Genomic DNA, 15,009 nt, shown 5'->3' with positions numbered 1-15,009 from the left:
GTGCTCTATCCATTGCACCACCTAGCTGCCCCGATATCAGTTCTTAATCAGGCATCGAGAAGGCACAATGGATAGAGTGCTGGACCTGAAGTCAGGAAGATCTGAATTCAATCCAGCCTCAGACGCTTACTTGGGTTTCACCATGGTCAAGTCTTTTTAACCTCTGTCTGCCTTAGTTTACCTCAACTGTAAAACGGAGATAAGTAGCACCGTACCTCTAAGGTATGTTGTGAGGATCAAAATTATATAGATCTGGTAAAGTTAGTGTCTGGTACCTAATAGGCTCTTAGGAAATACTTGTTCCCTCCTTAGAATGACATTTGCCCATATTAATAAATGTTTGCCAAGTAAAACACAAGAGTCGATATAACAGTAATAAAACAAACTATGGAAGTGACCATGAACAAGAAGGGATTATCTTAAGAAAAATAATAGAAAGTGATGGGGCAGATATATACTTGTTGTCATTCAGTTGGAGGGAAAAAGGTTAATGGCCAGCCTGATGTGGATATAGACAGAAGATCTAATGCAGACAGAATATGATTGTTAGAAGGGCCAAAGAAGAGAGGGAAGTCCAGAGTAAATGTAAAATCCCATGGGAGCAAGAGGAGATTACAGAAGAGCCAGGTTGGAAACCAGAAAGCAAAATGTCAGCTCACCAGGTATGCATGATGTTCTGGGAAGCCAGTCAGACAGTTTGGTATGCAACAGCATGGGCCTCGATATTTTTCTTATAATGGAAGAGGGGCCTTTTCCATTTTAGAGGGAATGACCATTTGGGGCTCTAGCACTGAATAGCATGAGGAACAGCTATAGGTCATAACAAATTAGCATAATTATATTCCAGTTAAATTTAAACTCCTTTAAAGCTTGTTTTGTTTTGTTTTTGTCTCTGTGTTCCCAATTACTAGCACAGTACCTTGCACACAGTAGGTACTTAATAAATGCTTATTGAAATTAATTCAACCAAGCTCACTTGTGTCCCTTAGGTAAATTGTTTCACCATCCCTCCATTTTGTCAAGTTTCAATACCAGGAAATTAATTGCTAAGGGCCCTTTCAGCTCCAGGTATGAAAGATTTCTTATCTTTTTTAGTCTAATGAATAATTTCTTTCAAGGACTTCTTCCCTTTTTCTCCATTTCTCTTGTGCTGACTATTGTCAAGGAAATATTGACTATAATATTCCTACAAGTAGCATCCCTGTCTCTAATCTCTCCCCTCTCCAATTCATCCTTCATAACACCAAATAAATAATCTTCATAATGCACTCTAACCATGGATTTAGAGCTATAAGGGACCTGAGAATCTGTCTAGTTTAATTTCTTCATAGGTGAGGTGACCAAGGTCTAGAGAAGAACAGCTAGGACAGAGTGCTAGACTTAAAGTAAGGAAAACCTGAAATAAAATCTTGCTACACTGTGAGCCCCTGACAAAGTCAATAATTCTCTCTTAGCCTTTGTTTTCTTATCTGTAAAATGGGGATAATAATGGCACCTATATTACAAGGGTTAAGGATCAAATTAGAAATATATGTAAAGCAGGTTGTAAATCTTGAAGCTCTATATAAATTTTAATGATGATGAAGGTGGTGTTAGCGGTGTTGGTAATGATGTCAGTGATGATAATGGTGGTGGTGGATGGTGATTATGATGTGACCTGCCCAAGACCCCACAGTTCATAACTGGCATGTAGAATTCAAACCCAAGTCCCCTGTCTCCAAAACTAAAACTCTTTATACTGTTCCAATACTACCTTACCACATAAACTAGATTTTAGTTTCTTGGAAGGTAAAGATGTTGTCTTACACTTTTCTGCATCTTTCATGAAATCTAACACAATTTTCTCAATAGTAAAGAAAGCTTGTCTGTTGAATTGGTGAAGTCCCATAGTGTTAGCAGCCTCCATTAACAATTTAATGTTCTCTCTCCTCATCTTCACCTTCTGGCTTCCCTGGCTTTCTTCAAGTTCCAGATAAAATCTCATCTTCCACAGGAAGCCTCTTGATCCCCTTTAATTCTAGTCCCTTCTTTCTGTTAATTATTTCCAATTTATTCTGTGTGTGTGTGGGTGTATGTGTGTGTATTTTTGTACACCATAGTTTTCATGTTGACTCCCTTATTAGATTGTGAGCACTTTGAGAACAGGGGTTGTCTTTTGCCTTTCTTTGTGCCATTCACTGGGCTTCACACAATGCTTGGCACATAGTACGTGCTTAATAAATATTTACTCATTGAATGACAAAGTATTATTTTAAATCTTCCCCATCTATACATTTTTCTAGCATCATTTTAACATATTTTGTTGTTCAGTTGTTTACAGTTGTGTCCAAACTCTTCATGACCTCATGTTGAGGTTTTCTTGGCAAAGATACTGGAATGGGTTTGCCTTTTCTCCTCCAGATAGCTACCACCAGGGCCTCATTATTTCAGCCTGGGACCAGCCTCCTAACTGATCTCTGGGACAGTCCCTCCTCTCTTAATTTCACATATCCTTTTTACATATATCAGCAACTAAAGTTAACATAAGAAGGATTAGTGTCTGTATATTTTGTCCTTAAATATGTTCTCTTCCTCTATGTTTTGACCTCCATTTGGTAATTCGTTCTCGGCTCATTTTTTAAACACGCAATCTTGACATTCTCATTTTGTAAGCATACAGTCTTGTCATCCTTTTCAGCTTCTCCCTTTCAGCACCTCTTTGCCCCTGTCACTAAGGATTACTATTTCTTCCTTGATAATATCTTTTAAAATTCATCTTACTCCCTAGAACTAAAATCCTTTTTGCATACAAGTACCCTTTGTTATTATAACTTTCTTTTCTTCTTCCCTAAATTTATGACAGTCCATGTAAACAGCATTGCCTAAATAATCGCCTTAGATTATTTCCTGTATCTTTCTTTTGATCTGACTTCCCTATTTTGGGTTTAGATACTGACTTTCCCTTCATTCTAATTATTCAAGCTGAGACTACTACTAAATGATGATAATACATTTCATATTAGAAAAACAGTATGGTATAATGGATAGAGATCAAGTCTTGCCTCATAGAACATCTAGGTGATTATGGACAAGTGCCCCAAATGAACTTTTTTTTTGTGCGGCAATGAGGGTTAAGTGACTTGTCTAAGGTCACACAGCTAGTAAGTGTCAAGTGTCTGAGGCCGGATTTGAACTCAGGTCCTCCTGAATCCAGGGCTGGTGCTTTATCCACTGTACCACCTAGCTGCCCCCCCCATTAACTTTTGACCTATTTTTATTATTTTGTTGTTTTCAGTCATGTCTGACTCTTTATGACCCTATTTGGGATTTTCTTGGCAAAGATACTTTTGTGGTTTGTCATTTCCTTTTCCTGCTCATTTTACAAATGAGGAAACTGATACAGAGTTAAGTGACTTGCCCAAGGTCACACAGCTAGTAAATGTCTGAGGCCAGATTTGAACTCAAGTCTTCTGATGTCAGGCCCAGTGCTCTATCCACTGTGCCACCTAGCTGCCCCACTGATGTATAGAAATACAGTTTCCACACTGATAATTCCCCACATCAGTGAAATTGCAAGTAGAAACCAGAACAAATGAATGGGGAAAAAATTCTCACATTCATATAGAGCCTTAACATTGTCACAGTTTTCCTTACCAAAACTCTAAAAGATATGTAGTTCAAAAGATAACTAAGACTCGATGATGTAAAGTGACTTATCATCACATAACTAGTGTCTGTGCTAGAATTCAAACCCAGGGTAACTTTACTACAAGTTCTCTTCCCTTTCCATTGTACCACATTGCCTAAACCTATACATTATGCACTAGAGAATATCTAATGTCCCTTCCCACTTTGATATTACCAGATTCCATGATTGTTTATACAATGGACCATTTCATCCATTCTCAGCCTCTATTTTCCTCCTGACAGGTTCTCATTTTATGCCTGTGCTAAAAACAGCTTCATTGTATTAATCCAAGTCAGCCTGTTTTCCTCTTTCAAATACCTTGTCAAAGCCTACTTAGTCTGTTAAGTCTTTTAGAAGGGAAAAAAAAAACCCTAATCATCTGACATCTAAGGGATTCCTACCTTTTAACCAAAGGTTTTTCATCTCATTGTTTTGAAAACCTGTTTCCTCATATTTATTTAGTCTGGAACCCCTTTGGGAATGTCTTTTGTTTTATAAATGATAAACAATACAGAGCAAATCTAAGAGTTTATTTAGTGAAAGGATGTCAATATAATCTCAAACCAGCAATGCAACAAGTATTTTGGGGTCTTGTTTTTGGCTAAACTATACAGCCAATGAAGAAATATATTTTCTGGACTAGTATGATTGGATTTGGTCAGGTAGATAGTTTTGGTCACATTTAATTGTGTTCCATCCAATTAAATAATCATTTCTCATCAGAACTTCTTAATTAAATTATAATGCTAAAAAAAACAATTTGGTGGATCTTCCTCTGTTATTGAATGATGGTGCTGACACCACATAGACACAAAATGCCACAATATCAGAATTAGGAGGGACTTCAGAGGATCACTGACAAATAATTGCCAAATTTTTGCTTAAAGATCTCTAGGGAAAGAGGCCCACTGCTTCCTGAAACAGTAAATTCTACTTCTAGAAAGCTTTCATTGTAGAAAGTTTTTCCTTTCTATCAAGACCAAATTCGCATGCCTTCCATCCTTCATTCTGAGGTCTGCCTTCTGGGATCCAGCAGGACAATTTAAATCCTACTTTTGTGTTTTTGTTGTTGTTCAGTTATTTCAGTTGTGTCTGACTCTCCATGACCCCGGTTGAGGGTTTTCTTGGCAAAGATACTGGAGTGGTTTGTCGTTTTCTTCTCCAGTTCATTTTACAGATGAGAAAAGTGAGGGAAAGGGGGTTAAGTGACTTGCCCAGGGTCACATAGCTAGTAAGTGTCTAAGGTTGGATTTGAACTCATGAAGATGAGTCTTCCTGACTCTAATCCCAGTGCTCTAGCCACCATGCCACCTAGCTGTCCTCTAACTTTCATGTTACAGTCTTTGTATCCTTGAAGGCAGCTCTTAAGTCCTTGCTTTGTGTTTGCTTCTACAGGCTAAATTCCTAGTTATGTCAATCTGTTATGTTATGGTGTGCAATCAAGGCCTTTCTTCATCCTAATTGCTCTTCTCTAGATACTCTGACTTGTTGATATACTTCCTAAAATGTGGCAACCAGAACTGAACACATTACATCAAATACGGTCAGACCAGAACATAGAAAACCTTTCCCTCCCTCGTCCTAGACACTATGACTTGCTGCTTAATGCAATTGAAGATTGCTTTTGTTTGGACTATTATATCACAATATTAACTCCTATTTAGCTTGCAATCCATTAAAAGCCCCCAAAACTATTTCAGTAAGGTTGTTGTCTAGTCATGCCTTCTTCATTTTATACTTCTGAAGTTGATTTGTTGAACCAAATGTAAGACTTTATACTTACTAAATACATTTCACCTAGTTAGATTTATCTCAGCATTCTGATCTGTTATGATCCTTTTGGAATCTGACACGATCATCCAGTATGTTAACTACCCCCTACCAACTCTGTGCCATCTGCAGCATTGATAAGCATGTATGTGATATTAATATCCAAGTCACCCATAAGATTATTGATTAGGAAGTATTTTTGAAAATCTATGCTTCCCTTGACTTGTTTCTTCCATTTGATTTCATGGATAGATCACATTTGTAGGCACATATTGTAAGTATTACAAAGTCCCCATTGGCACTAGGAAAGTGTAGGTAGCCCTTGTTCTTCCGGACAGCTGGTTGTCAAAAATAAAAGTGGTCTGTGCTGATGTGCTTTTAGGAGTCGTATGGTTTCCTTATTGCCAAGTCAATCACAGGATGTACCCATTACTAGCTGAGGCCCAAGCTGACAGGCTCCCTCCTTTAGGAAGAGCCAGAGCCACCTGTAGTCTTTGAGGTTAAAAAAAAAAAATCACAAAGCTCTGGGACCATTCCAGTTAAACTATCTGAAAGCTGCCCCTCCCTTTTTTCCTGAGAGTCAAGCTAATGATGAAAGTAATGAAGTCAAGCCTTCCAGTCTCAGATATTTGCAAAGGAAAAGGATCCCATTAGATCAGAGCTGAGGGGAAAGAACATCTATTTCATCGAGAAGTCACAGCACAGCTCCATTGTTTTAATTGAGTCTTGCTTTTTAGTTTTGCTTGGTAAAAAGGCTCCAGCAGCTTAATGTGCAAAACACTGTGGTATTATAGCCTAAGGATTTTAGATGAGAGGTTGATTCTCCCCTTAGGAGACACATATCACTCCAATTATCATTAATTGGAGTAATATACGAATATCATGGAGGGGGACAGTAATAGGATTTCTTTTTTTAAAACTCCCTTTTTTCTCCAGTTGTATCCTAAAGATCAAGGGTAACATAGATCCTGCTAAATTATTTTTGAAGCTTCTAAACAGGCCTCCAACTCTATGGTCATTGGATATATAGCCAAGAATTCTTTATCAATAATAAGTTCTTTGTTGTCTAAGAAATTGGGGAGGGAGAGATTTTTTTTTAATTGGGGGATATAATGTTTTGAATATTCAGTCGCCTCTCAAATAGAATCAATAAGCTAAGTAAGACCTGAGAAGATGCATTTATGCTCATCTGTGTCTCTTCCAGAGCCAAAGATGTTTGTCTTGCTCTATGTTACAAGTTTTGTCATCTGGGCAAGTGGACAACATCGGGGTAATCAGTTCAAAGGAGAAAGTCACTCCCCGAGGTATATCTGTAGCATACCTGGTTTGCCTGGGCCTCCTGGTCCCCCAGGAGCTAATGGATCACCTGGGCCCCACGGTCGTATTGGCCTTCCAGGAAGAGATGGTAGAGATGGCAGGAAAGGTGAAAAAGGTGAAAAGGGGACTGCAGGTAATGAAAGTTAATCTTCCATGAAGTACCTCCCTCATCCACACCCCCTTCCCTTTTTTCTCCTACCCCCAAACCTGGAAAAATTACCCTGCTTTTCTTTTGCTCTTGCTTTTGTTTGTTTTAATCATCATGATCTTATGAGAATAATGTGTTTGTCAGACATAGCCATTAGGAGCCTCTGTTTCTGACTCTGTTCCAAATTTTTGAGGGGAGTTATATAAGTTGCTGAGTTTTTGCTGGATTTCATTTTTCTTGTCTGAAACAGCAACACTATAAATAATAGAGCTTAACTGTCTAATCGTATTCTTCATTGTCAGTCCACATTAGCTCTGTGCTATAGCTATCAAAAAGTAGATTTCTTGTGGCACCATAGAAAAGCCTTATTATTTTCTTACTTTTTTTATAACCAGAAGACTAGATGGATACCACATAGTAAACTGTGCACTGTCCTACAGTGGAAAGAGTTTTAAATTTGGAATAAGAGGATCCAGGTTCCAATACTGACTCTGCTATTTGCTACCTGCATGACTTTAAGCAAGTTAATTGCCTTTCTGAGTCTCATTTGACTCATTTGTAAAATGATGAGTTTGGTTTACATGATCTCTAAGGTCCCTTCCAACTCTACATCTTATAATCAAGCCATCTTGTTGGCAAAGTCAATTGAAAATTTTGGTTAAGGGACACTATATGAATGAGTGATTCTGTATTAAATGCCACTTTGTATTTCTGCCTCCACCAAGGTCCTACTCTGATGCTCTTTCGTGGCATGAAGATGACCCTGGATTCTCAAAGAATATGTTAGCAACTTGCATGCTCTGGCAGCTTCGATCAAACTAGAAGGGCTGCCATGATGGACTATGTGTTGTCCAAGGACCAACCTAGCTAAATTCAGAAAATCTCCAGAAAATTTGACTTGAAAATGGTAGATTTCTTTTGATTTTAGCAACCCATGAAAATAATATAGAACATGAAATTGATGCCAGTATAGATTTTTTAAAAAATAGAACCTTGAAGCAATGAGCAGACATATATTGCTGAGTGTAATACCTTGAAAAAATATGAATAAATCCAAATCCTGGCATCAAGGGCATGGCAGTCTAGTAAAACCTCGGAGGATCTATTAGGTCCACCTCCTGGAGTCTTGGTTACTTTAGCTATAAAATGAAACCTTTAGGTTTAGGACTCTATAAATCTATGGTTTTAGAAGAAAATAGAAATCAATATTTAGGGATGTGTTAACAGCTAAACTTTGTAACAATACAAAATAATATGTTAATATCTATTTAAATAACACAGCATGAATATCTTATCTATTTGCCATGATGAAATGTTTTATAATTCAGAATCTATGAAAACCATCAGATACTTAATATGGTATATACTTCTACTATACTTCAACTATGAATTGAGATCTCTGCATTTCAAGAGATCTTGTGATGCAAACTTTGTAGATATAAATTATTGTAAATATGATGGGGGATCATGGATATGAGTACAGTTGAACTCCTTTGTAATGATAATAGCCCTGATACTTGCCTCCTTGGCTAATCAAACTTTTACTACATGTAGTTAAGTTTCATGGATATCATTTTGGCCAATAGAATACAAAAGTCATTTTCTATTAAGATTAATAAGTGGGATTCTAGCATATGGAAATAGTTGCAGTATGACTTATCTGCAGATGTCAATTACATTACAGAAACATTTATGTCAGTTCAAACCGTGTTAACAATTCTGAATTATTATGATTTCAACCTGATCTGGATCTAATTTCGTCCCTATGTGCAGAAAGGTTGTATTGCCCTTATAATCAATGATAAGAAGGGAATGAGGGAAACACTTCTTATTAGCCCAAGCAACGGGTACATCAACAAGTCCTTGACTTACTAAATTAGCATAGTTTGGGACGTGGTGGTCCAAACCCAGTGACCAGAACAAAATGCAGTTAGGTTAAATGACTTGTTCAGGGTCAAATCGCTATTTAGTGGCAGAGCAAGGACAAAATAAGATTCGGTTTTTCTGACTCCCATCTGGAAAGTCTGAGGTTAATAATAATCATCATTATTATTATTTTATATAGCACTTACTCTGGGCCAAGCACTGTGCTAAGTACTTTACAAATATAGTCTCAATTATAGTTGATCCTAACAACAACTCTGGGAGTGAGGTGCTATTATCACTCCATTTTACAGATGCAGAAAATGAGGCAAACTGTGTTTAGATTTCTTGTGGAGTGACATAGCTTGGAAGTGTCTGAGGCTGGATATGATCTCAGGTCTTCCTGACTCAAGGTCCAGTACTCTATCCATTTTGCCACCCAGCTGCTAGAGTCAGGAGATTCTTCATCCTGTCTCTGCCATTTGTTTGTTGTAGGACTTCAGCCAAGTCATTTGGCCTCCTGGGGCCTTGTTTTCCACATATGTAAAATAATGAAATTGGATCTTACCTAGAGTCCTTTTTAGTTCTAGACCTTCAACTAGCTTGCAGATAAGAAGATGGTATTATTATGCAGAGAGAATTTTCATTGCAGGTAATGGGAGCTCTTTGTAAATGTGTAAATAGTAGCAGACCTTCCATCAAAATAATAGCCAATCACTTTAAATTACTGGGGGCAATGACAGAAAAAGCCCTTAGATTTTAAATTCACAGCTATTTGCTTTCATTTTTTTAAATGTGTACCCATAGTTTTAGAAGAACCCATTGACTTGGTACTATATAATTAAAGCTATGCCTAAAAGGTGTATTGTTAATGACACGGGCTTTATAAGATTGCTGTTTGCTCATCTCTCATTTGCATGATAACTAAACTTATAAATATTTTTGAAGGTTTAAGAGGAAAAGCTGGACCAATAGGACCAGCTGGAGAGAAAGGAGACCAAGGAGAGACTGGTAAAAAAGGACCTACGGGACCAGGTGGAGACAAAGGAGATGTAGGTCCAATTGGACTTCCTGGACCAAAGGGAGATCGAGGAGATCAAGGTGATCGAGGGGCACCTGGTGTCTGCAGGTGTGGGAGCATAGTGCTCAAATCTGCTTTTTCTGTTGGCATTACCACCAGTTACCCAGAAGAAAGATTACCCATTGTGTTCAACAAGGTCCTTTTCAATGAAGGGGAGCACTACAATCCCTCAACAGGAAAGTTCATATGTGCATTTCCAGGAATCTATTATTTCTCTTATGATATCACATTAGCCAATAAACATCTGGCAATTGGGCTGGTACACAATGGGCAATTCAAGATAAAAACTTTTGATGCTAACACAGGGAACCATGATGTGGCCTCTGGATCCACAGTGATCTACCTTCAACCAGAAGATGAGGTATGGCTTGAGATCTTCTTCACAGACCAAAATGGCCTTTTCTCAGATCCAAGTTGGGCAGACAGTTTATTTTCTGGATTTCTCTTATATGTTGACACAGACTACCTTGACTCCTTATCTGAAGAGGATGAACTATGAAAGTAGTTAACAATCCAGAAATTTCCCTCCCTCATTATACAGACTGACATTGGATCTGATCTGGGAGCCAAAGATGGCGGATGGACCAGCACTGCTATGATCTGAATTAACTGCCAGCCAGATTCTAAAGGGAACGATGGATGTTTTCAACAGAATCCATTGAAGCAAGATGCTGCACCAAACAGCTGGGACCACACAGAATGAATTATGTAAAACAATAACCCCAGATATGAATTCCCTTGAAAGCAATGTTCATAAATATTTAAACAAATTAAAGATAATGTCAACAAATTTTATATTAAATACATTGAGTGATAAAACCAGCTGGCAGTAGTATTGTCTTATTAAGCTTGTTGGAATTACTTGTTTTTATCAGTTATTTAAAAGAATCATAACATACAGTGTAATGTCTTGGGTAATTCTCAGAAGGAAAAAAATGCATGTCAAAAACAAAAGATAAGAGACACGAAGCATTTTCTGCAATGCAAAGCAGCAAGTTAAAAACTGCTGGTACAGAGACTGCTGAGCTCTACTATAAAGTCTAGTGGGAGGAAGAATGTCTCACCATTTTGTCTTCCCTCATTTACCCCAACTAAAACCAGCATCTCTACCTTGCATGCAGTGAGGTATTAGGATCCGGGACTCAGGGGGAAGTATGATGAATTTCCAAACTGCTTTGACATGAAGTAGCCACTGCACCTGTTTTCCCTGAGATTTCTTACAAATAAAGGCAACCTTCCAACTTAGTAATTCTTCCTCTGTGTTAACTTAGGTCTTCAACTCAACCCTAAGCAAAGTCTACCAGCTTAATAAAAATCCTCTATCAGTCATATGCTTTTTTCCTTCTGCTCTTTTTTCACTGCCAGAATCTCTCTCTACACCATTCCCCTGCGATCTCCAGCCAATCGGGTCAATAATTTTCCACCACTACTCTCTTGGACCACATTAATGGAGTTTCCATTTTTCCCCTCTTCTGGCAATATCTTGTGATATTCAGCTGCCTCACCTACTTCCCTTCTATTCATCAGTTCCATTACTCTATCCATTTGTGGAAATTTATTTTGATTTGGGGACCCTACCTTTAGGCTGAGATTAGAAAGCCTTAGGCCCTCGGGGTCTCTCCCCCTCCTCCTCAGCTTCAGAGGAGCGAAAAAGCCCCGTGGGCTATACAAGACGCCAAGTCAGACAGCTGGGGGGAAAAAAGCCCCCAGCTCCCTCTGACCTGAGCGGAGCTATCTGAAGGATCCCGGATGGCCTGGGCTGAGGCATGAGGCTCCTCGAGAGCACCCCCCCACACACACCAGCTGCAGCTCTGGCTGGCTGATTAGCTTGGTCTGTGGGGGTGAAGGAAGCCCCGAGATTTGAGTGGAGAGAAGAAAAGGTATATATAGACCCAGATGAGATTAAGGAGAGAGGCTGACTAGAGGAGGACGGAATAGATAGAGAGACAAGATTGGAGGGGGCGGGGCTGACTAGGAGGAGGGACTAGATAGACGTGACTAGAGGGGAGCACGGACAAGGACGGAGAGTTTGGTTCAGAAAAGGAGAGATGGGGCTGACAAGGTTACAGGCCTTATTACAAACCAGGGAAAGTGTAATGTGCCCTGAGGCCGGAGGCAGCTAAGGCCCTTATTGTATTCAAGAAGTTCTTCAAGGCGCAGCAGGTGGGAAAGAGAGGCAGTGGAAAGAGACCGCAGGAAAGCAGTCAGATTGTACATTTTATTTCCCTGTATTCTTAATTTTAAATAGTATCTCATAAATAAACTCTGCTTTGATTATTTAGTTAAGAGGCTTCTTAATCTTTAGATTATCAATAGCGGAGCAGTGTGGTGGAACTTTATAAACTGCCCACATTAAATTAACGAAGTCAGATAGCCAGTTAGTCAAAAGTCCCCAGACTAGTCCTCCATAGGTCAGTCCCCCCAAATTTAAGCTAGTCCATTTAAAAATATTCTAACACATTTATATAGTTCTCCCTTTTCCCTTTCAGTCTTTCTTCTTATCTAAGTAATTTTCCTTTGGAAACCAGTTGCCTTCTCTGATTTTTTTCTTCCATCCTCTTTTACTCCCAAATATTCATACTCTGCCTCACTTCTCCTACCTCAGGTCAAGAAATCTGGTAGATGGGGAAATAGAGACCTAGAGAGAAGAAAATTTAAGGGATCATCTATATTTAGACAATAGTTGAAACCATAGATATCTACAATACAATTTCTCTGACTCCTATAAAGAAAAACTCAGAAGACTGAGTCCTTGGGACAACCACAGCCATCAGGAAATGGAACTTCAAAAGAAGCTGCTAGAGATTTAGCTAGATAAAAGGGAATCCAATTGAGAGTCAGTGGCAAAGAAAATAATAATTTTATAGCACCATAAGATTTGCAAAGTACTTTACATACATTATCTGATTTGGCTAATAAATCACATAACCATGGTAGAAATTTAAAGCTAGAAGAGACTTTAGAACTCATCTAGTTGAACCTCTTCATTTTACAAATGGAAAACTAAGAATCGAAAATGTGAAAATAGCTTTCACAAAGTCACACAGCTAGCTAGTAGCTGTGAAGGCAAGATGAGGACCCAAGTATTCTGATTTCACTGTCCAGGTGGTCTTTTTCCACAACATTCTTACTATAAAGATACACATTGTGGTTGATGTGTGTGCATGTGTATATGTATATAATATAACTATATGTATATTAAATATATACATTTAAAACATAATGCCTATGTATTGTATTATGTATATAATTTTAATTTATCTTGATTGTAATTTGCTAATGCATTTTTGTTACTCAAAACTATTTTTTTAAAAAAAACATATTTGCTTTAAAACCTATTTTATTCATTTTCAAGTTCAAGTTTCTTTTGCTAGTTCTTAATCCAGAGGTGCATTTTGTTTTGAGAAACCTAGTTGGGGGGAGGGGGAGGGACAGGGGGAGCTATTCCAGTTTTTTAAACAAATGAATGTGTTTTGTGCTTTTTTTCCAAAAGAATTTCCAAAGCACTCTTTTCTCTGTGCAAAAAAATTAACCCAGTGGAAGAGATTTTAATAAAAAAATAATACCCAGTCATAATTATTTATGAAAGCTGCCTTATTATGCACACCACACAATTTTTCTATTTTAATAAAAAAAACAGTCATAGTTATTTCTGAGAACTGCCTTGTTTTACACACCACACAAACACATTTCCTATAAATACATATTTTCATATAGCCATAAAAGGGTAGGAAATTCCAACAATATGAATGGCATTGTTTATGAAGTAAGACTCTATTAAGAAACAATCTGGGTTTTTTGTCTGTAACTCTGTTATTAGGATTGGAGACATAAATTTTAGGTGGTGCTTTTTCAAATACATTTTCTCCTTATTGTGTCATATTTTATTAGCATAAAAGATTCAGTTTGCCTAGCATGTATTCAATCCCTACTATGTGCAAGGCTCTATGCTGCATTCTGATATGAGATATGAAGTTAAGATGAGACATATTCCCTGCCCACAAAGGAGTTTACATTATAATTGGTGGATAAAATTCAAAATAAAGTCTTCTGTGAGGCCATGGGGAAGGTCATACTGGCAGAGGGGGTGTGGTCAGGAAATGAAAAACTCAGGCTACATCAACAGAATCTCAAAATAGCTGGTTTAAAGAGTCAAAAAATTCAAACACTGTTGTTATGTGATTCTACATGATTTCAAACAGCTGTTTTGATGGAACAATTTTCCCCCCACTGGAGTGATTGATTTTTTTAATAACTGAATTGGCTGGTTATTTTTATGTTATGTAGATGTGGCCTGCTTGTAAATTTTTCAAACTGAATGCCATCATGATCCTAGTTCCTTATCTTTAATTTTAATAAGTGAATAGATTATTCTCAGATAAAATGCTTTCATTTTTCTCCAGACCAAATGATCCTTAATAGCAATACTATTGTACATGTAACAATATAAGCAATCATCTTTCATAATTACAGAGAAAGAGTAACTTTGAAAAACATTAGTTCCAAAAGAGAAGAAAAAATTTAATTATTCATTCCTAGCTAACATAATGAAATCACAGAAATAGGAGATTGAAAAGATATCATAGGTCACTTGCTATATTTCTCTCTTTATGTTTCCTTCTCATCCCTTTGAAATACATAAACTAGTGCCAGTTGAAATCAGTCAGGGTGGTTTCCTTCATTTTTATTAGGAGACAATCATTCCCACTTTTATAAAAGTGTTTGCTTTCTTTCTTTTTTGGCGTGGGGGGTTGGGGGAGCAGGGCAATGGGAGTTAAGTGACTTGCCCAGGGTCACACAGCTAGTAAGTGTCAAGTGTCTGAAGCCAGATTTGAAATCGGGTCCTCTTGAATCCAGAGCCAGTGCTTTATCCACTGCACCACCTAGCTGCCCCCAAGTGTTTGCTTTCTTAATGCTAACCTACTGTTTCCAGTTAATTTCCCCCCTCCCTTTGTTGCTCATACATTGGTTAACAACATACATCCATTATACAATAGGTCATAACCAGATCATTCCATGGGTCCAATTAATTTCCTGCATCCAATAGCCATGGAGCTCTTCCCAAACATTACATGTCATTTCCTGCCTCCATATTTTTGGACTACACATGGTCCCCTCAGACATTCTCCCTCCTCACCTCCACCTGTTATAATTCTCTCCAAG

At 37.9% G+C, this 15,009-nt stretch overlaps 1 protein-coding gene across 3 annotated transcripts in view; it reads left to right on the top strand.

Moving 5' to 3' along the window:
• The window catches only part of C1QTNF7 (C1q and TNF related 7), a 152,165-nt gene extending 140,787 nt beyond the window's left edge, over window positions 1–11,378 (top strand). For all 3 annotated transcript variants that reach the window (XM_043971970.1, XM_043971968.1, XM_043971969.1), the window contains exons 2-3: window positions 6,642–6,887; window positions 9,714–11,378. In XM_043971970.1, the coding sequence (XP_043827905.1) occupies window positions 6,650–6,887; window positions 9,714–10,345 (870 nt within the window). In that variant the 5' untranslated portion in view covers window positions 6,642–6,649 and the 3' untranslated portion in view covers window positions 10,346–11,378. The remainder of the gene's footprint in view (window positions 1–6,641; window positions 6,888–9,713) is intronic.
• The last annotated feature ends 3,631 nt before the right edge of the window (window positions 11,379–15,009 follow it).

Source organism: Dromiciops gliroides, chromosome 6 (genome assembly GCF_019393635.1).
Source record: "Dromiciops gliroides isolate mDroGli1 chromosome 6, mDroGli1.pri, whole genome shotgun sequence".
In the NCBI taxonomy this organism is placed as follows: Eukaryota; Metazoa; Chordata; class Mammalia; order Microbiotheria; family Microbiotheriidae; genus Dromiciops; species Dromiciops gliroides.
Note: the sequence above shows the minus strand (reverse complement) of the source record. Positions and strands in the feature narration are given on the sequence as shown.